The sequence below is a fragment of the Harmonia axyridis genome, chromosome 1, assembly GCF_914767665.1.
Source record: "Harmonia axyridis chromosome 1, icHarAxyr1.1, whole genome shotgun sequence".
NCBI lineage: Eukaryota > Metazoa > Arthropoda > Insecta > Coleoptera > Coccinellidae > Harmonia > Harmonia axyridis.
In genome coordinates this window covers 29,502,919-29,526,661 of record NC_059501.1, presented here as the reverse complement: position 1 = coordinate 29,526,661, position 23,743 = coordinate 29,502,919, and the positions used below count along the sequence as shown (strand labels likewise).

Sequence of the window (23,743 nt, the reverse complement as noted above, 5' to 3'; positions counted from 1 at the left end):
CATAGACGTAAAATGCAACCTGTCAGTCTGTCAAGTATCAAAACATTCAAGAGTCTATGGTCATTGCCGTCGCAGAACAAGTAAGATTTATGATTGTAGAGAAATATCTTTGGTGATTTGTTATGTACAATAATAGTTTTTTGTATATATACGAACGATAAATGGCTAATCGAACAGTTAAAGACGCTAAATCCATTCATGGAACGAATCCACAATATTTAGTGGAAAAAATTATCCGCTCTAGAATATACGATTCAAAATATTGGAAAGAAGAATGTTTCGCTCTAACTGCGGAACTTTTAGTGGATAAAGCGATGGAATTGCGTTTTATAGGAGGAGTATTTGGTGGTAATATCAAGCCCACTCCTTTCTTATGCCTGACTTTGAAAATGCTGCAAATTCAACCTGAAAAAGATATTGTTGTCGAGTTTATTAAGAATGAAGAATTCAAGTATGTTAGAGCTCTTGGAGCTTTTTACATGAGATTGACAGGTACTTCACTAGATTCTTACAAATACTTAGAGCCTTTATACAATGATAATAGAAAATTGAGAAGGCAGAACAGAAATGCTGAGTTTGAGCTAGTTCATATGGACGAGTTCATAGATGAATTATTAAGAGATGAGCGGGTACGTTTATTTGATTATTGCAACTTATAGCTGGTTTATGCACCATCCCTAAGAACTAAAGACTAAGAACTAAAAATTGAACTATCAAATCAATGGAAAAAAATTGAAAATTGAACTATCAAATCAATGAGGGCGTGTATGCATTTTACCTAAGAACTAACCACTAGCACTAGAAAGTTGACCAACATCTTAGCCCTTAGTTAAAATAATGAAGTTTGCATGCGCCGCATAGAATTTCAATATTAACGAGTACCAGTTTCTATAATTTTATGTTCCGTTATTCGTGTGAAAAGTATTTGGTGATCTGAAGAAAATTAAATTTAATCATCAAAGTATAGAACAAATAAAAAGTAGTTCGAGCATGTGCGCTTTCCTTCACTAAAAACTAACTAAACAGTGCATAAACGCCACTGAATTCTTAGGTTTAGTTCTTAGTTCATAGGAATAGTGCATAAACCAGCCTTTATTCCCAGAACCACACTGAATCCATGTATTCAATCTTCAATGGAAACCAAAAAATTTAGATTAAAAATATTCTGAGTAGTAAATTATATCAGTTAATATTTTATTAATATTCTTTTTTAATAGGTTTGTGATGTTATACTGCCTAGAATTCAAAAGCGACATATCTTAGAAGAAAATAATGAAATTGAAGCCAAAATTTCAGCATTAGAAGATGATTTAGATGAAGATATGGAGTTGGAAGATGATGCTACTAAGTATCAGTTAGAAGATTATGTACCAGAGAAAAAGGAGAAGGAAAGAAAAAGGAAAAGAAGTAAATCGAGAGACAGAGGGAGAAGAAGTAGAAGTCATAGCAGAGATAGGCATAAAAGAGATAAAGAAAGAAAAGACAGAAAAGATCGTGAGAAAGAAAGAGATAGAAGAGATAAGAAAGATAAAGACAGAAAAGATAGGAAAAGGGATGATGAAAAGTATAGGGATAGGGATAGACATTAAATTTTTTATTATTAACTTAAGAATTTTTTGTTTTTTTTTTTTTCGTTTAAATATATAATTTCGTATGTAACATACATTCAGAACTATGATATTTCATTTCAACCCAATGCTTCTTAAATTTATAACTTCTTCCTTCATTATTAGTAATATTCAAAGTAAACATGAATTTCTCCTTTATATTCACTAATTCTATAACAAACCAACATTGTAGACGATAATAATGATTTATCTCTGATCCTTAAGCACTACATATCAACTGATCTTAAAAACTGAATTTGGACAAAAAAAAACAATTATCAATGTCTTATTGATTCTCACTGAAACCATACCTTTTTTTTAATATTATTATTAAGATGCCTAATGACATTTCTATTGCATACCAATCATATAATTCATGTTGCTGCGAAAGGACTTGCACAATTGCCGAGACGAGTGGGCGTGGTTACCGAACCTCACCAGAATAAAAGGGTATGGTCCGTATATCACCTTAGTTACTATGGTTAGTAAGTTGGTGGTCCGTATATTTCAAATTCCTTAAAAATTGGTGACTATTTCCTCAAGCTTATCTGTCACCAGAGCAACAGTTTCTTTTATTCTGATTAGGTTCGGTAACCACGCCCACTCCGGTTGGCAGTTGTCATTTTAATTTTCAGATTATTGTTTAAGAATATTTTCCATGACATCTGACACTCAAAAACTTTATTATTTTAATTATGAAACGAATACCATCCAGAGCCATTAAGAACTATTAGTTATTTACAAATTAAAAGAGATCAACCCTTTATAACCCCAAAATTCTGTCAATGAAAAAATTAGTTGACCATTAACAAGCGGTCCGTAAATATCATCGATATAGAATAGAAGGATGCCCTATGAGCCGTTATCGTGCTAGAAAAAAAGTGACCAGTAGGCGGGGTTAATTCTATCAGGGCCGGAGTTAGGGGTGAAACACTGGTGCGACTGTTTCAGGCGCCTCTTTCGATGGGCGGCAATTTAGCCCAGTTTGTGGCCGCCCTTTCATATTTCTGAAAAAATATAGTCTTGATTCTTTAAAACAATATGAGATTGGTCCGCTTTGCTGCGTTTATCAACATTCCTTGCAATAAAAATCCCCAAACCGTCTTTACTCATAATATACAACATATCCTGATATATAAATTTTAATATATTTGGAGTATGGTGAAGATGGATATGCAAATTGTGAATACGGATCTGTTCATGTCTGGGTACGCCACTGAACCAAGGTTATATAGGGACCATACCCGGAGATTGAATGATTTTAGATTCTTTATGACAGGGATTTAGGTGGTTGAAGATGTCGAGAAATTGGATGATTCTGTATATAAAGAGCATAGCAACGTATTCAGAAAGGGCAACATTGTGATGATATCATATATCTTCGTGTTTGGGTTAACCCACTACACCACTTTATGATATAGCGCCATAGGTTGAATAAACCATTGAAAAATCTTTTACACTGAATAACATTCCCAAATTTGTGGAAAAGAGATCGAATAGTCCCAGTCTTTTAGAAGAATGACAGGAGCAAGATCAATATCTATCCTCTCCAATTTCGCGAAGGTATATGAGGAGGCTGGTGTGTGCCCTGCCTGTGGAGCTGACCTTTCCTCCTTCATGAGAGAGATGAGAGTATTATCATTGTCTGAAAGACAAGAACATCAGTGTGCAAAATTTTCTCGAAAGTTGCTGAACGGTGCTCTCGACTGTTCATATCTGCTGTCCAAAGTGAATATTAAAGTTCCAAGGTTGACCTCTAGATCTGCTCCTGTCTTTCGTTTGGCGACACCTAGTTTTAACAAGATCTGAACCTAGTTTTAACTTGTTGATTCGTGCACCAATTTACTGTGCGTGTAAAAGTGCAAATGGGCTGAGAATGAACACGTTTTCTCAATTGTTTAGGTCAAGTGTTATGATTTTTTTTGTCCATTCTTTAGATTGTACATTGGAAAGAATTTTCTGCATATGTATAATATTTTTTTCAGGTTGCGAGTTATCTTATTTTGTTGAATATGTTTTTATTTTACCCTATAATTGGGAGTACTTCTGTTGGGTAATAAAGTTATAATAAAGTAATATTATTATATTTATAGAACTTGTTACAATCTGTAGCATCAAATATACTTCAATCTAACGACAATGACTATATTTACGGCTATTTGGCCAATTTCATAACATATATGACAACAATAAAAATAAAAGATACAATAGGAATAGAACATCCAAAGTATACATTAGTTATCTAATTAAAGAATTAACAATAAAACATCAAGCTTCAGATAAGAGTTTTGTATAAACTTCATTGAATTGTTGCCAAATAAGCGGAGGGAGCTTGCTTTTCGACTCATTGTAAATTTTAGTGATTTGAATATGCAAATCATCAGGTTTCCTGAAAAGAATAAATTTTATATAGTTTATCCAAACGTCAGAATCCTCTCTGCCAAATTGGGCACAAGCCAATTCATGAGCTTTTTGACAACTGTCATGGTCAACAATCATCTCTGAGAATTCTAGCTTTGCCATGAGAAAATGCAATTCTTTGCAGTATGGTCTCTCTAGAGCGAGCGTCCTGAAACAGAAATGGAATTTAGAGGGTTTAAGATAATTATTTAATTTATTATTCTAAATATGATTTCTGGTTATGGGTATAGAATAAAAACTATTTTCTATCTGCCAATGTTTAAAACATTATTAATTTCATCCTCAGGGATCAAAAATAATAAATATGATTTTTATGACTACCACAATACATTTAACGTGAGTAAGAAAAACATTGTATTTGTAATGCCATCAGGATCAAAAAATATGTTATGTTACAATTCACTTATATAATTTCGAAATATTGGCATAGAAAAACTATGATCCATAACCAACCATATCTAAAAAATTAATATATAGTGCAGGCAAGACGGCAGCTTGGGATGGTAATATTAATGTGTAAGAAATAAATGCACAAAGAATATCGAATGTCAAATGGAGAGTGAAAATGAAAGTCCAATTACAAAGCAGAGAGTACAACCTCTGCCCCTGCATATCTTTAGAAAAACGTGAATGCATTATACTCGTATTTTCATTTCCATTTGACCTTTCTTGAGAAGCTTTTAAAGAGTGAGATTTGAGTATCTAAAAAAATGTATTTAGGTGAACAGAAATAAATATTGTTTATTATTAACAGAAATTAATATTGTTCAGCATTTCGAAAAATCCAGTTGCAACGTATGTAATAAATGCTATCATTCTATCGTTTTTAGGTTTGAGGCTGAAATATTCAAATCGCTGTTGTATTGTGTACTTGAATAAAACATTGATCAACATTATCGAATTACAATCATGACGTCACCGTAAAATAAAAATATAAGAATACATACATCAGTTTCATTTCCCTTAAAATACTAACACAGAATTTCAATGCCAAAACCTGATCTGGCGACACATTGCGAACAGGCTTATGTTTCCCTCAAAGTGATGTTCGAAAAAGAATAGTTTAAATGACTGCATCATTCTACCTTTATTTAACTAATGGGATTTCATTTATGTTCCTCACATGGAGTTTCACCATATCAAGAAGTAGAATTGCCAGGACTGTATATTTAAGATCATTGAATATAGAATGATAAATTTTCATAAGCTAATAATAAAGAATGGTACTCAATAAAAAACACATTGTTGAGTTTTGGTTATATAATATGATGTCAAAAATTAGAATTTACCATCAAGCTGAATAGAAAACCTTATATAAATATTTAGGAGCTGACATAGATCTTCTAGAATTATCTTTGCATAAGATGATATTATATTGATGTGAAATGTTTCTGAAGAACATTCCGATAAAAACTAACCTGTATCTAGCTCTAGCAGAAGCAATGCCTTCATGAAAGGCAATCCATTCTATATATTTTGGTTTCAAAATATTAGAAATTTCATAGGGTTGTTTTACACCATCCTCAAATATTCCCCTCATTTTATCATTTTCAGAAATTAATAAATGAAATCTCAATAGCATCAACCATAAAGGAAGAGCCTTTTCTTTCAACGCTATTACACCAAGTTTGAAAGTAATGTTCACATCATTAACAGAATCTGTTTTGATAGCATAACTAAGTAGCAATTTAAACAATTCTTCTGACTGGGGAAATATGCTAGTAGCCTCTTCAAGAATTTTTCTGGCATCTTCATCAGGCACCAACTCCACCCACACATTATAATGACGTTCTTCTAAACATTTATCCCAATGAGCTTTTTGAAGAGCTTTTTTAAGTAATGCCTCCCTATCAATAGATTGTGTTTGAACATTTTCTTCTTGCATTTCAATGAGTGTTTCCAAATAATTGAACCACAATTTTTTTTTTTTTTCCTCAGCTACTAAGTTCAAGCCTTGTTCATATTTAGCAATACAATACATAATGCAAGATTTTGTAAAACTATCATTTCTTCCTTGTTCTTTTGGGTCTGAGACAAAGTGCATACCTGAAAAATTTTTTGATATGGTTCATTTATAATTTTTAGTTTCAAATTTGACCTAAAAAAGCGTCAGTTAAAATTTTAATCATGAATGTTATTTTAGTTTAGAATTGCTTAAGCGTTTTCATAAAAGCTTTTTAGTTATTAAATTAATTTGAAATCTATCAAACTACAAAAAAAAAAGGTTTAATGTGTTAGATTCTTTTATCACACTACCAGTCCCCACTCCATGAAAATTTTTTTTTCTAAAATTGTTGATATAAAGAGAAAATTGTTTCCTTTAATATCACCAAACTATTCAAACTTGTACCCTTTCAATTAAGCAAGGGCATAGATGTTTACTCATATCTATAATGTGAAAAAAAGAGGTTTGATAATGAAGTTTGAACCAAATTACACGAAATAATTATTTTTGAATTTGCCATTAGATTGTTCTTATCTTATACTGGATATTCCTGAATGAGGAAATTGGGTAATTTAAAAAATAAAATGGCCATAAACATGAGCCCGCAAACGCTTTGTTTTAGAGATACAAGGTGTTTCTTGTAGTCCTACTTTTTTGTAATGCTTAACCAGTTTATCGACTCTTTATTAATCTTCACTACAGAGTTGGAATAAGTACCAACACTTATAATTATTTTATCATAGCTATCTAACTGGACCTTTATAATAATTTGGATTTTCCTGAGAATTACTATTATAGAGAGCTATTTGAATTTTTTTCTCGAAATCAATTGCAGATACGACAAAACTACAACAAACCAAAAAGTGTAGTACTGAACCAGAGTTTCTTTTTAAATTTTTCTAAACTACCAGTGGTTCACAAAAAAATAATTCTGGAGGAAAGAAGAGGGCACCCATCCAGAAAAAATTCACCCTGTGATTTGCATTCAAAATTAGGATATCACATGATGAAAACTTTAAATTGGAATATCTGTACCAATTCAAGTTAAATATCTTGTGAAGAGAAGGTGCTATGAGAGAAAAACTTGAACACCTGTATCTCAAAAACAAAGCGTTTGCGGACTCATGTTATAGGAATTTTTTTCTTGAAATGATCCGAGAAATCTGTCATTTTCATTTGTATCTCAAATTTAGGAACACCCTGTAGATGTCTTCACAAATAAATTGCAGTTTGAATGAATTACAATAAATTGTACCGGGTTTTTCAGTATAATTTGACCCCCCCCTTTAACTTTGTTAATAAAAGAGGTACAAAGAAAAGTTTTCTACAAAAGTTTAACGAAATCGACTAGTGTTTTTTAAAATGATTCCACAAAACGAAATATATACAGAGTGGGCAATATACTGATTGCAACTTCATTTTTTCAAATGGAACACCCTGTATATTTTTCTATACTTGACTAGCTCTTTTTCCCCTGACTTCGAATATATAACATATGTTTGGTCTATCTCTCTTATTCTGAGTACCACAGAGTTTTAAATTTTAAGAACCACCTGGCATGCTCAGTAATCAGTTTTCAAGTGGTGGGCTGATATAACTCAAAATGCCCTTTTTTTGAGTTATATCGTTGGCAACGATATGTAATACGTTTGTCATTGAATGAAACTATTCATCGAATATGCATTACACAGAAGCGGAAAAATTTGAAATATTTCCACTTTATGTGAATAACAATAAAAATAAGGAAACTACAAGGAGAGAATATTTGGAGTTGTATCCAAATCATCCAATTCCAATTTATAGTGAAAAATGTATGTCATATCGTTGTCAACGATATAACTCAAAAAAAGGGCATTTTGAGTTATATCAGTCTATCACTTGAAAACTGATTACTGAGCATGCCAGGTGGATCTTAAAATTTGAAACTCTGTGGTACTCAGAATAAGAGAGATAGACCAAACATATGTTATATATTCGAAGTCAGGGGAAAGAGAGCTAGTCAAATATAGAAAAATATACAGGGTGTTCCATTTGAAAAAATGAAGTTGCAATCAGTATATTGCCCACTCTGTATATATTTCGTTTTGTGGAATCATTTTAAAAAACACTAGAAAACTGATTACTGAGCATGCCAGGTGGTTCTTAAAATTTGAAACTCTGTGGTACTCAGAATAAGAGAGATAGACCAAACATATGTTATATATTCGAAGTCAGGGGAAAGAGAGCTAGTCAAATATAGAAAAATATACAGGGTGTTCCATTTGAAAAAATGAAGTTGCAATCAGTATATTGCCCACTCTGTATATATTTCGTTTTGTGGAATCATTTTAAAAAACACTAGTCGATTTCGTGAAACTTTTGTAGAAAACATTTTTGTGAAATTATGGTGAAAAACCCGGTTGTTGGTAATTACCCCCAGTACCCCCACCATTTCTACGCCCTTGCAATTGAGATGTCTAAAAACATTTTTAGACATCTTACTTTCAATACATTTAATAAGAGCTGCCATCTTCACATGATTAATGAGAAAAGTGCAGAACACAGATTTTTTTTTTTGCAATAAATAATATTCTGAGTAGATATTCTTGAATTGGGATATTATGCATAATTTTCATTAGCTTTTTTAATTGGTGCCTCAAATTGTTTCACCAGAGCCTGAATCCTATTTATTATACCTAAAGCTAAACTACCCACTAAATATATGAAACTAGAGAATAATGATAAAATATAGAAACTAGCTGATGACTTCAATGATTTTTTTTTAATGTTACTTCAAACCTTAGTTCTGGGAGAAGAATAAATCGTACGATATCTAAGAGAAGCCGACACTCTGAAATCATTCTACTTATTTGAGTTAACAGAAGATGAGGATACTAACCACGGTGAAGAAGATCTAATTTATTGTTTTATTATAACATTAAAAAACTAATGTTGTTGTGGCGAAGAATAAGGCCTCTTGTGGTCATGACATCCCTCTGAACTTAACCAAAAGAAATATTACAAGACTGTTGAAACCTATTCATTACATTATTAATCTTTAAAAGTGCCATATTTCCAGATGCTCTTAAGTTCACTCTTGTGAAGCCATGTCATAAAAAGGGCAAAAAAAGGTGATCTGGATGAATTCACAAACTACTGACCAATCAGCCTCATAACATCGTTTGCTAAAATCGTATAGAAAATTCTGACTTCTGGACTTCTTTCGGAAATTCAGGGTACTGAGTAACAGACAACACCGATTCACAAGAGGAAAAAATACTGAGACAGCTATGTTTGACTTTTTACAAAAGATACTTTCGGCACTCCACAATAATGCCTTATCGGCAGGTCTCTTTGTTAATTTCTCAAAGGCCTTTGATATTGTTGACCACAATATACTCATAAAAAAGCTGGAGTAAGGTGGCATTAGAAGATTACCACCTAAACTACTTGAAAGTTACCTGAAGAACCGTAGACAAGTTGTGAGTTTATGTGAAATTGGAGAAAGAATTTTATCTTCTGAAAAAGATATTTTTAGGGGAGCCCTACAGGGAACTATTCTGGGTCCTATTCTTTTTATTGTATACATATATGACCTGTTTGATGATATCCAGAATGAGATTCCAACCATGATCAAGGAAGATGAAATAATGTCAGAGGAAGTTTCCTATTCTGTTGAAGTAATGAGAGAGGCATATCCAATGGTTCAGGACCAATCTGAAGTTAGTATTAACACCTACTTGTATGCTGATGATACCAATATCCTCAAAAATGTTGATTCAGTGACCAATCAACTGAAAGAGTCAAAAGTTGCAGTCTGGTGTGATAACAGTGATCTCAAATTGAATACAAAAAGACCAACATCATGTATTTCTCCAGTACAAAATCGAACACAATCTTTCCAAAGAATATCAACATCAATGACAGAGAAGTTCAAATAAGCTCAAATTTAAAGTTTTTAGGAATCACAATTGATAGGAATCTCAACTGGTGATCTCATTGTGGACAACTAATTTTCAGATTGAACTCTGTATGTTATACATTGAGGGCTGTTAGGAACCAGGTCAGCAATAATATTATCAAGACCATTTATTACGCCAACCTCCAGTCATTACTAACATATGGAATAATTTTTTGGTGCTCCAGTTCACAAGCTGAACAAGTTTTCATCACACAGACGCTAGCAATCAGGACCATGTTCAATATGAAATTTCGAACATCTTGGAGAGGAATTTCTTAAAAAAACAATATTCTCATTGTACCAAGACTATTTATTTACAGAAACCTACTTTTTTCCGAAAAAATATCAACTATTTTCAAAAATTTAAAAATCAGAATAACACAAAAGAATGTACGAGTACTTTTTTCCATGTCATAAATTAACGTTAACTGAAAGGAGCACGACTTATATGTACATTAAATTATACAACTTTTTACCTAAGAGTATCAGGAATTTGACAGAATATAACACGTTTGGTAACAGAATTTATACACTTATTACTGATGCAGAACTTTATGACTTACTGGAAATCAAGGAAGCATGCCAAAGATCTCATTAATGTTCAAATTAATATTCAAATCTGTATGACTTATTTTCATTTTGTTGTCATGTAGATGATAATTCTGTGAATAAATATTTTTGTTGTTGTATTCAATATCGATTCATACATTAATAATCGGTACCCTCCTTTCCCCTCCCATAGTTACTATGGTGAGGGGAAGGGAGGAGTACCAATTATTAACATATCAATTGATGATTAATTAGTAGGATCCCATCACAGATTGTATAATTCAAAAAATTGTTTGAAAAATATACTCATTAATATAGAAAGTGTTTCTCCCAGGATGAACAATGATTTTTATGGCGAAATTAAATTCTTAGTAATTAGTTTTTTTTAAAGCGAGTTCAGTAGTACAATTTTTTTATTCATTGTGCTTTGATCTACTGATAATTTAATTTAATGAATTTTGATCGATGTCAAAATTATCATCATGGGAGCTTCAAATAACTAGCACCCTTTGCTATGCCTTGCCAAATCGTTACCCAATCGTTTGGAAAAAAGTAGACCTGTTACCATTCATGCTTATTTCAATATACTTTTGAACTTTTTGTATACTGATCAAAATAAGTGTTAACTTTGGGTGTGGTCTGCTTTCGTGCAAGAAACCACAAATTTTACCGGTTTGTAGCGATTTTATATTGAGATATTAATAAGGACACTGGGTGTTCCATACTGTTTGTTGAAACTACGAACTTCCTTCAAGAAACAGAAGTTTCTTTCATATAACATCTACATTTCTTGATGTGAATCTGAATATATAAACTTCTCCCAATTATATGGAATGAATTGAGTTTTGTCAGTTATTATGTCTTGATCCACATATAAATTGAGCTCTCTATATATCAATCAATAAGTAATCAACTTATTGGACTATTGAAAATTACAATAGTGAATAGTATCATTTGATAACTACCTAATAAAATAGTTGCAATGAACCAAAACAAAAATTTTTCTGTAGATATCTCCGAGATATGAAGATGAGGAAAAACTTTAAAAAACAAGTTCCCACAATACAAACAGATTATATTATATATTCAGATTCACATTATTGCAAAATATTATTTTCATTTAATATCACTAGTATTCTGTAGTATTTTCAAGAGTATACTACAGATTTTTTTATTTTGTTGAAGGCATCGACTGCTACGATCATTAGCCTCTAACCTAACCATCACCAGACATGTACAACATCCATGACCTAGCCGGGATTCGAACCCGGTACCTTCAGCACCACAGTCGACTTTTCAGTCCACTGTACTACAGAGGTAGTCTAATACTACAGATAAACTAAATGTCCACCAATTTATCAATTTAATGCTAAAATGTTCAAAAGTTCAACATATCTAATCACTAGAAAGTACACATAGTTTTCATGCATGAAAAATATTTAATTTACCTTTTTTCTCCCTCTTAGCTAACATGTGCCAGACAACATCCTCTGTAGAATGATATTGAAATAAATAATCCAATATTATCTGCTGTGCTGGGTTTGTGTAATGATGACCTTCTAAAATAGCCAGTGTAGAAATGATATAATCCAAATTCTGAATATTCTTCAATATCAAATTTACATATGTTTTAATCTTCTCACAGCATTTATTTTCAATAAATAATCTTTCTTCAGGTGTGGAAGATTCACTGTTAGAAATTTGATTTATTTCTAATTCAATTGCAGTGCTATATAAGATGGTACTCTCAGGATTCATAGTTAAACCTTTATGAAGTATCTGAAGAGCCTTATCATTGTTGTTCAAATGACGATACCATCCTGCTGCCATTTTCCATACTTCTGGCTTATACGAAAACATTTTGATCATGTTATCAATAATTTGAGAAGCTGTAGGTGTGAACTTATTTTCTTTGCAAAACTTGAAGAAACCTTCATGGAGGAGATAATCGCCAGGAAATCTTTGTAAAGCAGTTTCGTATAATCTTCTGATTCTTCGAATAATACTGTAATCTACTGAACTTTTCTTCTCTGATATTTTCTTCTTGTCACGACATTTACGGACTTTGCTCAATATAAGACTTTCATGGGAGATGTAGCTCCTGTAATCATCTATATTCTTTGAAACATTATTTATTTTGGATTCCATGTGTCGTCTTACGATCACAATACGACGAATTGTCTCATCCGACAATAATCTTGTTTGGCGAAGATCTTCCAATTCTCTTATCATCAATTCTGTATTTTTCTGCACTATTTCTGCCATTTCAGAGAAGGGCAATTACACACCAAGATAATTTTATGTTTTTCAAGTTCTGATAATATTTATTATATCCGAAGAATTAGTTCAACTTGCCCACACTACCGCACAGCTGCCGAAAACACTAAAATTTCTACGGAAAACACTAGAAAGTAGCAATATCGAATCACCACTAAATATTGATCACCTCAGGAATGTTTTCAATAATTCAAAATAAAAATTCTGGATGCTAAACCAATGCGTACCAATGTTCACAACTTTGTGCATAGAGAAAAGAATGTCTTTGTCTATGGTGTATAGCACAGAATACTAAATATATAGTATAGAATTGACCATATTCACCGTCGCCATATTGTTTTGCGACAATACCAACTACCCAGTGTTCCCAACGGAGAAATTTTGAGTTTACTAGAAAAATACCGCTAATATCAAAAATACTATCAGCCATAGAGACTATTCTTCCACTGACTATTTCCAAAAATGAAGCGAAGCCTTCATTTATACACTCGGCCACAATTAATTTGTTCAGAAAACCACCTTTCACTAATGTTTTTATTTCCAAAAGGTGAAATTTTTGCAAAATATTGTCCCAAACAAGCCTATCTGACGTAGCAGCCAGAAAAGGTACACATAAACTTCACTTAGAAACTTTATATTGTGGAATTTTTCTAGTAAACTCAATATTTCTTCGTTGGGAACACTGGGTAGTTGGTATTGTCGCATAACAATATGGCGACGGTGAATATGGTCAATTATTTATTTTCTATTGTTGACAACATGAACTTGAATTTCATACCACAGAATATAGCAAAACCAGTGTTGCAAATGCGACTTCACTAAAAAATCCGCGACATCCGAAAAAAAATTTGGAAAAATCCGCTAGTTCATAGAACTTTTAATAATTAAAAAAAAAACTCAAAAAATTGGATATTTTTCACCTGCTCCTGTTGAAGGAAACATTTGACTGGCTGTTTCTGATTTACAACCAATGAACCAATATTATATTTAACAATATTTGCAATATGATTTTGCTGGTGCTGCCATCTAGCGTTATTATTATTATAACGAAATTATTTGCCTATAGGTTCCTGCAATACATTTAGGTGGATTGTGCATAGACCATAGACCTATAATAATAATGTTATCGTCTCTCTCTATTTCAAATATTTGAATTCATTCTAGTAAACGTTTTGTGTTTTGTTTCACGACTTTGCACGATCATACTCGGTTACACATCGCTTTTGATAGGCCAGAATCAGGTTTTAATTAATGTATCCAATCAAAATCAAAGGAAAAAAAGATCAAAATGACAAGTATGACATTGCGGCGCCGCCCGAAATAAAACTAATATTTTCAATTTGGTCGAATGTCATTCCATTAAAAAATTGACGAGTGCCTTCACCATGTTTTTAGACATCTTAGTTGCAATAACTCTCTATTAGGTCTATGATTATTCTGAAGTTCTATGGTTCTAACAAAAACTAATCTGTGGTCTAGGCTATTTGTTTGATCTGCGGCATAGACCTAATGGTCTATGATCTGCGGATGGAATTCGACCTAGCACATAGTAAAGGATAGAAGAAGAATCGGTGGTTCTATGTCCCAATTCGCCTTTTTCATTGATCTAATAATTTATTAATTTCATGGCCTATGTGCGAATGGCTGAGTCCTAGCACATAGTAAAGGATATAAGAAGAAGAAGAAGAATTTCATGGCCTCTTTACATAAATTTGTCTATGGTTGTAAAGTTGTTATTCACAGATTCTGTATCTGTGTTGTTATTTCTTCGTTAGTGTCGTGGGTATATTATCTTTTTACTCTGCGAAAACAGACAAGCTTCATGCTATCGTACACAGTAGAGATTATACAAAACAATCAGTTCTCGATTTGTAATTGTACATATTTATTTTTACAATTGAGAATTTACGAAGTGTTGAAGTCAGAAATGGAAACATACTCAAAAATTTTCCTAGATGAAAATAATCATCACAGAGTAAAGATGGAAATGGGAGAAGCTGATGATAGCTATGAAAAAGGAAGCACATTTGACTTGGAGTAAGCATTCATTATTTTTTCTTTATACTGTAGGCCAAATTTTAACTTTATTTTATTTCTAGAAAGAACATGGCTTATTGTCTCTTCAGTTAAGTAGATGTGTTTTTGCGATTTCGAAAGTTTAATTATTTGATTATATTTTAGTTCTTAGTGAAGGAAAACGCACGTCCTCGAACTACTTTTGAGGACTTTTTCAGATACACCGAATACTTTTCATTGATAAACACGAACAACGGAACATAAAAGGAAAAAAATGGTACTCGTTACTATGGATTACTATGGGATTTTTTCTTTGTATCTATGGCGTTTTTGGTTGACTTTTTCTTTCGTCTTTTACGCTTTGAATCTTCCTGGTTTTTAGGTACTTCTTCTCCTGAAGAGGTATAAGTAGAAGTGCCGCTGACCTGGGACATTTCTGATCTGTAGAGAAGTCGAAGACTGCGGCGCTAGCAGGAATCCGCTTAGAAATTTTATTTTATCGAATTTGTTTACTCATAATAATCACTACTTTGAAGAAATTCTCAAGGCACGTTGAAATTATTCACATGTGCTCACCATGAAGGTTCAACATGAACTGTTCAATATTATTTTCTCTATTTCGCAAGATGATAATTTTCAAAATATATTTATTTTGAAATTGTGTAGATAAGATCTTGAAGATTTCAATAGTTCCTATGAAATAAAGTCTAATCAATTATATTATGTGATATTAAAATTTCTATTTCAAATCCTCTAACTAGGAAAATTAAAGTAGTCAAGCAACAATACTTTTTATAAAGATATCACATTTTGTGAAATATTCCATTGAAATATCATTATGAAAATTCGATTTTTTAGAAGAACACTTTTGAATGTAAATTTCCAGTGTTTGTTGAAATTGTTTTATCTTCAAATCTCTTATAATTGAAAATGCTTATTATTTTTTTGGTTCTAGTTTTCAGTACACGATTGAGGATAAAAAAAATGAAATCATGGATATTGTTCATCATTACACTGATGAGAATGGAATGAGATTGTCTCTTGAATATGAAAGAGGAAAGTTTGCTTTCAACCAGAAAAGCAATGTCGATGGGCATATAGATGCTGTCCATTTGAATAAAAGTGAACATAAATGTCACTTATGTGAGTTTGCAGCCGATCAGAAAAATAACCTCAAAATGCATATCGATTCTGACCATTTGAACATAAAAGAATTTAAATGTCACTTATGTGATTATGCAGCCAACCAGAAGTTTAATTTCAAAAAGCATATAGATTCTGTCCATTTGAATAAAAGAGAACATAAATGTCACTTATGTGAGTTTGCAGCCAATCGGAAATATGTCCTCAAAAGGCATATAGATTCTGTCCATTTGAATAAAAAAGAACATAAATGTCACTTATGTGAGTTTGCAGCCAATCAGAAAAATAACCTCAAAATGCATATAGATTCTGTCCATTTGAATGAGAAAGAATATAAATGTCACTTATGTGAGTTTGCAACCCATCAGAAAAATAACCTCAAAATGCATATAGATTCTGTCCATTTGAATAAAAATGAACATAAATGTCACTTATGTGAGTTTGCAGCCAATCGGAAACATGTCCTCAAAAGGCATATAGATTCTGTCCATTTGAATAAAAAAGAACATAAATGTCACTTATGTGAGTTTGCAGCCAATCAGAAAAATAACCTCAAAATGCATATAGATTCTGTCCATTTGAATGAGAAAGAATATAAATGTCACTTATGTGAGTTTGCAACCCATCAGAAAAATAACCTCAAAATGCATATAGATTCTGTCCATTTGAATAAAAATGAACATAAATGTCACTTATGTGAGTTTGCAGCCAATCGAAAACATAACCTCAAAAGGCATATAGATTCTGTCCATTTGAATAAAAAAGAACATAAATGTCACTTATGTGATTATGCAGCCAACCAGAAGTTTCACCTCAAAAAGCATATAGATTCTGTCCATTTGAATAAAAAAGAACATAAATAACACCTATGTGATTATGCAGCCAGCCAGAAAGTTATCTCAAAATTCATATGGATTCTGTGCATTTGAATAAAAGTGAACATATTATGCAGCCAAGCATAAGTTTCACCTCAAAGGCATATAGATTCTGTCCATTTGAATGAGAAAGAATATAAATGTCACTTATGTGAGTTTGCAGCCAATCATAAACATGACCTCAAAAAGCATATAGATACTGTCCATTTGAATTAAAAAGAACATAAATGTGACTTACATGAGTATGCAGCTAATCAGAAAAATAACCTCAAAAAGCATATAGAATCAGGAAATGACCTCGAAAAGCATATAGATTCTGTCTATTTGAACATAAAAGAATTACTTATGTGATTATGCAGCCAACTGGAAAGTTTACCTAAAAATTAATATGGATTCTGAAGGTACTGGGTTCGAATCCCGGCTAGGTCATGGATGTTGTACATGTCTGGTGGTGGACAATGCATTACTATATACTACGTGATTATGTGTACATAGCATGACTGCTGAGCACAAATAAAATAGAAAAAAAAAAAAAAATGGATTCTGTCCATTTGAATGAAAAAGAATATAAATGTCACTGTATGTTTAAAGCTCGTGAGAAACTCTTAAAAGACATATAAGTTGCATCAGTAAGATGATAAAGTGAGGTAGGAAAACAACAAACCCGCAAAATTGACAAATAGAGGTGCAGTAAACATTCCAGTGGCGTGGTTAATTGTTCTTTAGTAAGGATTAATATTACAAAATCGATATTTAACTTGAATATAGAATATAAGTGAATTATTATATTTCAAAATGAAAACTATCAATGGAGCGGAGACCATAGCCGAAATATCTACAACAAAGAGGGTATTGCGAACAACTGAAATGAAGATCCTAAGAACAATAACAAGATACAAACTGTCGGACAGACAGAAAAATTATATTATAAGAGAGAAGTGCCAAGTGGACGATGTGGTCAGATGGAACCAGCATGTGGACAGAATGAGCCTAGACAGAATGGCAAAGATCACCAGGGACAACGAACCCCTCGGAAGAAGACCCATTAGATGACCACCAAAGCAATGGTGAGATAGCTGGCAATCCACGTCACAGGAAACAGACCAGAGGAAGCAGGCGGTATGTCTTCTCAAGAAGAAAATGAAAACAAGCTAGTTTCATAATTTTTTTAAGAAATAATTTCCATTTTATGAGTTATTTTAGTAGATTTCTTATGTAAACAATATACAGTAAATAAACTCTCGTAAAATACAATGTTTTTAATTAATTAGTAATAAATAAATATACCTCATTTCTTACATAGTTTCAATAGAATGAAGAATTTCCCAAGATGAATATTAACCTGCGATCAGATTCTTCCATAGACCTATAACAACATGGACTGGCCCTCACGTGGCTTCTACTTGTATCGCTTTGCAGACTATCAAAGAAAGAGAGGTGTTGGGAAGGATGGAGTCATTGAATTATTGGCAACACATGCGAATATACTATGAGAAAAACGCGTTTCTAATTTTTTTTGGAGAAATACTGAGTTTTTTGCATGACTTGATTGTTGAAATGGCTATGGGAATAAGGCGTTTTTAATGAGAAATATTGAGTTATTCAGATGAAAATAGTATTGAAATAGCTTAATATGGCTATGGGAATAACGCACATTTAATTTTTTTTAAAGAAAAATATTGAGATATTCGGATCAGAATTGTATTGAAATAGCTAAACGATTCACATTTAGGAACTGTATGGTACAGATTTTCATGATATCTGAAATTTCTTCCAGAAGAAGGTGAATTTCATTGAGTGTTATCTAAAAGAAAATATTTTTTAATTTCTATTCCTGAGTTTTTATGATTGATATTATATCAATAATATTATAGATAATTAAATTTACATTCGATATAATGTAGCTACAAGTTTAACTGAATTTTAGGGAATTCAAAATTTGTAATAAATAAAAACACAAAAGAAAATTTATGATATTTTTAAAATTTTATATGTGTTGTCTTCAGAAGAAGTAGCCCAAATATTTTGAGAAATAGACTGAGGAAATAGTAAGTGCTATTAGGATACCAGTGTTGCTAATCGGTGGATTTTTATCCGACTTGCGGGTTTTTTTCGATTTACTGATTGATGCAATATATGTCGGGCCGGTTTGAAAGATATGGATTTCTTCAATTATGGTTATCATAAGTTACTCACTGAGACCCTAGGCTCTGAGGCATATTGCTTTCACAGGCTAATACATTCTATTCAGTATGCTTTAATCTGATGAAATATGTTGTGATGTTGATTAGTTATGAATCAAGGAATGTTTTGAATCTGGGTTTTATTATGAGCATTAACATTTCCATTTCAACTCTTCAAGCATCTTACCTAACAACTAAACCTAAGAATCAGCGTGACCAGATTGAAATATGTTGTATCTACTAAACTTGCCGCAGAAATCTACTAAAAATCTACCAACACCGTTCAGAAATCTACTAAAATTCTACTAATATATTTTTTGACAAAATTTCGCAGATGGCGTTGCATTAGATTTTAACATTATTCAGAATACACTTTAATCTAATGTCCCTTATGGTTAAATTTTACTTCATGAATAGGATAAACAGTACAGATGCGTACAGATTCGAAAATAAAACAAGATTTTATTTCAAAATTTAAACGACAAAAAAAAAAGAAAAAAAAACCGAACAAAAACAAATAGGATCAAAATAGCAAATATAAACAAACAAATTTATATATTGAATAAACAAAATGATATAAATAATAAAAACTGAAATCTTTCGAATAAAAATAACATTAAATAAAGAAATGAAATACTACAGTTGAACATAAAAAAAATAATTGAAAAATCAGTATCAATCTGCAGTCAAATCCTCGTCTTTAACATTCATATATAAATTTTCACTATCCATCGAATCGAGCATATTTTTTGTAGGTTGAAAACGACAACAATCACCTATCTCTTTAAGTCCTTTAGCATGTTATAATAATGCAATATTTTTATTTAGAAATCTGTTTCTATTTTTTGTTTTGATGCGGTTAATAGCCGAAAATATTCTCTTGCATTTGGCAATCGAAATCTGAAATATGCAGCCACCCAAATTTGTCGATGAAATTCCAGTTAGACATATTTTTTCCACTAAATAGAATACCAAATGTGAGATAATGGTATATTTTCAACGGAAGTTTACACACCATCTGTTTTTAATGAGGCACCCTTCGGATATTTCATCATTCTTCCTATTTATTCTCAGCCGACAGCCACCAAAGAACTTTTATGATTTTATTATGTTTGAGTAGGTACATTCTTCTAGAAATACGTAGAACATAGAACCTCAATGAGAATGAACAATGAATTGATTCATAGAAACAGTCTAGACATCCGAATTTCCATATTCCCAACCGTCTCGGTTATATTTTTTGAAACTACCAAAATCTACTAAAATCTACCAAAGGATTTCTTCCTACTAAAAACTCCATGAAAATGCGAAAAATCTACTAAAAAAGTAGATTTCTACTAAATCTGGTCACACTGCTAAGAATTCAGTGGCGTTCAAGCACTCTCTTGTTAGTTCTTAGTTAAGGCATGCGCACGTGCTCGAACCACTTTCTACTTGTTCCATACTTTGATGTTTGACATTGATATTGATTGTGAAAAAATTAAATTTATTTTTTCAGATACACCTAATAATTTTCATCGATTAACACGAATAATGGCACATAAAATGATAGAAATTGGTACTCGTTAATATTGAAATTCTATGCGGCGCACGCGCACTTCTATATTTTACCTAAGCCCTTAGTTAATGGTGGATTTATGCACTGTAGCTAAGAACTAAGACCTAAGAATTGAACACTAACAAATCAATGAGGGCGTTTATGCACGTTTCCTAAGAACTAACACTAGCAGGCCAACTGTTGACTAAGAACTGAGGGCTCAGGTAAAATATAGAAGTACACGTGCGCCGCATAGAATTTCAATATTAACGAGTACCAGTTTCTATCATTTTATGTTCTTTATTCGTGTTTATCGATGAAAAGTATAAGGAGTATTTGAAAAAATTAAATTCAATTTTTTCACAATAAATATCAACGTCAAACATCAAAGTATAGAACAAATAGAAAGTAATTCGAGCACTTGCGCATGCCTTAACTAAGAACTAACTAGAGAGTGCATAAACGCCACTGAATTCTTAGGTTTAGTTCTTAGGTACGGTGCATAAATCCACCATGAATAAACACCACTGAATTCTTAGGTTTAGTTCTTAGTTCTTAGTCTTGAGGTACGGTGCATAAATCCACCATAAAAGTTGGTCAACTTTCTGGTGTTAGTGTTAGTTCTTAAGAGGGAATGGTACCACTTGACTGGTCAGTTCAAAACTTAAAGGGGAATAACTATTCTTGCAGATCACCGATTTGTATGGGGTTTTCTGATAATTTCTTCAAACAATGATCTGAAAGGCAGGGACGGGCTATTTTTAATTTGCGAATGAAAAAACAAAAAAAAAAGTTGGTAACTTTTCGTTTTCCGCAAAGGAATTGATGATATGGATGAAAGGGCTTATCACTGATTTATTTTAAAATTATTCGTAAAAAAAAAACTACAGAAAAACATTTCAAAAGAGCTGAAATCACTTCGTAATAAAAAAGAATAATCGACCGTCGTATAGTGCTGCCCCTACTGTATAAATTCGCAACGAATCACCAGATTCTTCAATACTACCTACAATTTGATAATTCCGGCAACGTTGCTGTGTTATGAATCAGTTCTCAGTTAGAGTCGTAAACAGTATTACCCTATGTCCTACGTGAGCGACTAATGTTACGACGCGAGCGACGCCAATTTTATGTACTACGCGAGCGATGTGAGCAGCGCGACTTTTTTGTCCTACGTTGAAATCTACAAACGCGACATAAATATGGTTGGGTTGGGTTGGGATTGTGCATTGCGGAAGATCAGTCCGTTGTCATACGCTTGTGGAGAAACAGTTATAATGAGGTGGTCAAGAAAACGTAAATTATTCATATGTGAAAATGTGGCTTTAAAAATGCTAATTGTAAGACGCAGAAAAATGGGAAGATAGAGAAATCCAACAAATAAAATTTTTTTGGAACGAATGAATTTTGGAGAGTTTCACCACTTATATAAACAATTAAGGACTTCTCTAAATTTATTCCACAGTTATTGTAGATTGCTTCCTACAACATTTGACTATATAGTGAACATTTGACTATATAGAAACAGTCAAAAAAAATCTAAGAAATACGTTAACCTTTACTGAATTGAAATATTTTTTTCAATCTGCATGGATACATATTACATATAAATAAGATTTATTTATTATTACTCATTGATATATTAACCTCAACTATATTTATTTCCTTCAAATGGATATTTCTTCAGCATCATTAATATAAGTTATGCGTAAATAAATGAAGTGTAATAATAAATGATGATTATTGGTGGGATTTCAAATAAATTATTTATTTCCATGAAACTAATATTTGTTTGACGATAGATCCAATAAATGATTCATTAACTATAATGCATTTTCGATAATATCAAATAAACACTTCTCTCAGTGTATATAATACTATAGTTAATTCGTCAATCTTACTTGTTTCACCCAGTTCATCGGCAATTCTACTCTATTCTCTATCCACCAACAGTTGATTATGATATCTTTTATCAGTCTTGTCCCAGAGTATACTGGAATTTCTAACAGCCAGTATTAAAACTTCGTTTGAATCATTCATTGTAGAGCGGTCATCATCAAGAACTACTGAAGTTCGCGCGAATTCCACTTGGAAATATCAAATAATTTGATCACCGACAGAGCGCGAAACAGTTTTACGACCGATACGACTGCACGTAGGACAGCGCTATTATATTCCAAGGTTTGATATATCGCGTTTGGTCGCGTCGCTCTAATCGCTCGCAATAATTCGCTCACGTAGGACACAGCGTTAGAATATAAAAACGCTGTCATACGTGCCGTCGTAAAACTGTTGCGCGCGATCAAATTATTTGATAAATCCGCGGGAAATTCGCGCGGCTGATCTTCCTCAATGCACAATCATATTTGTCTCGCCGTGTCGTGTTTGTAGATTTCAACGTAGGACACTGAAAGTCGCGCAGCTCGCATCGCTCGCGCATTACATAAAGTTCGCGTCGTAACATTAGTCGCTCACGTAAGACATAAGCTGCTTTCCAGTCAGGTGCGTGTCACCCCGGGGCTCGGCGCACTAGATCTTCGAGCTAGGGATGTGTCGTTCACGAACGAACGGATCAAAAGACCCGGGTCTTCAAAACGAATGGTTCGATCGGGTCGTCTCGCTGAAAATGATTCGTTCGTTCTCACCGATCCAGATGAGTCAAACTTTCACGTTCAGTTCATTCAATCTGTGGATCTTTTAGGTCCCAAAGATCGAAAGATCCATGGAATGGTTCGTTATTCTAGTCTAGGTAGACTATTTCGGATGGGTTGACCGCAAAGAAACATCTGGTAGTAATAAAATACATCAATTTCGCAGATGAATCATCGGCTCGGCAGTGGGCACCCGGTTTTGAACAAAAATGATAGATAGTAACTGTCTGTAATGGCTCCCTCTCATGACTATTACCAATTATGATATCTTGAAAATGTGTTAATGTATATTGTTTATTATTTTTCGATAAAAATTTTTCAGAAACATGAATGTAGGTTTAGTTAAAACTATACATTCATGATTTATTAGTAGCTAAAACCTCGAATAATCCGCAATCATTCAATTTGAACGAGACATAAATTGGTTTATGAAATTTTTTCATAATCATTACATGGATCAGATCTCAACTCAATTAACTCAATTCATTATATTCGGCCAATTCGGTAACTTATAACTTCTTGATAATGGATTATCTCCTTTATGTTTATTATCATGTCTCGAATATATCATTATCACGAATTCTCGATCCTATTAAAAA

At 32.5% G+C, this 23,743-nt stretch overlaps 2 protein-coding genes across 2 annotated transcripts; one reads left to right on the top strand and one right to left on the bottom strand.

Moving 5' to 3' along the window:
• Window positions 1–40: 40 nt before the first annotated feature.
• Window positions 41–3,683, top strand: LOC123671720 (pre-mRNA-splicing factor 38). Its single transcript, XM_045605708.1, has 2 exons — window positions 41–629; window positions 1,218–3,683. Exons 1-2 carry the CDS (start codon window positions 162–164, stop codon window positions 1,587–1,589), a joined length of 840 nt encoding a protein of 279 aa, XP_045461664.1. The 5' UTR covers window positions 41–161; the 3' UTR covers window positions 1,590–3,683.
• On the bottom strand, window positions 3,676–13,006 carry LOC123671719 (U3 small nucleolar RNA-associated protein 6 homolog). Its single transcript, XM_045605707.1, has 3 exons — window positions 11,911–13,006; window positions 5,447–6,074; window positions 3,676–4,176 (listed from the first exon to the last, which is right to left on the bottom strand). The coding sequence occupies exons 1-3, from the start codon at window positions 12,725–12,727 to the stop codon at window positions 3,876–3,878; spliced, it is 1,746 nt and encodes a 581-aa protein (XP_045461663.1). The 5' UTR covers window positions 12,728–13,006; the 3' UTR covers window positions 3,676–3,875.
• Between the last annotated feature and the right edge of the window lie 10,737 nt (window positions 13,007–23,743).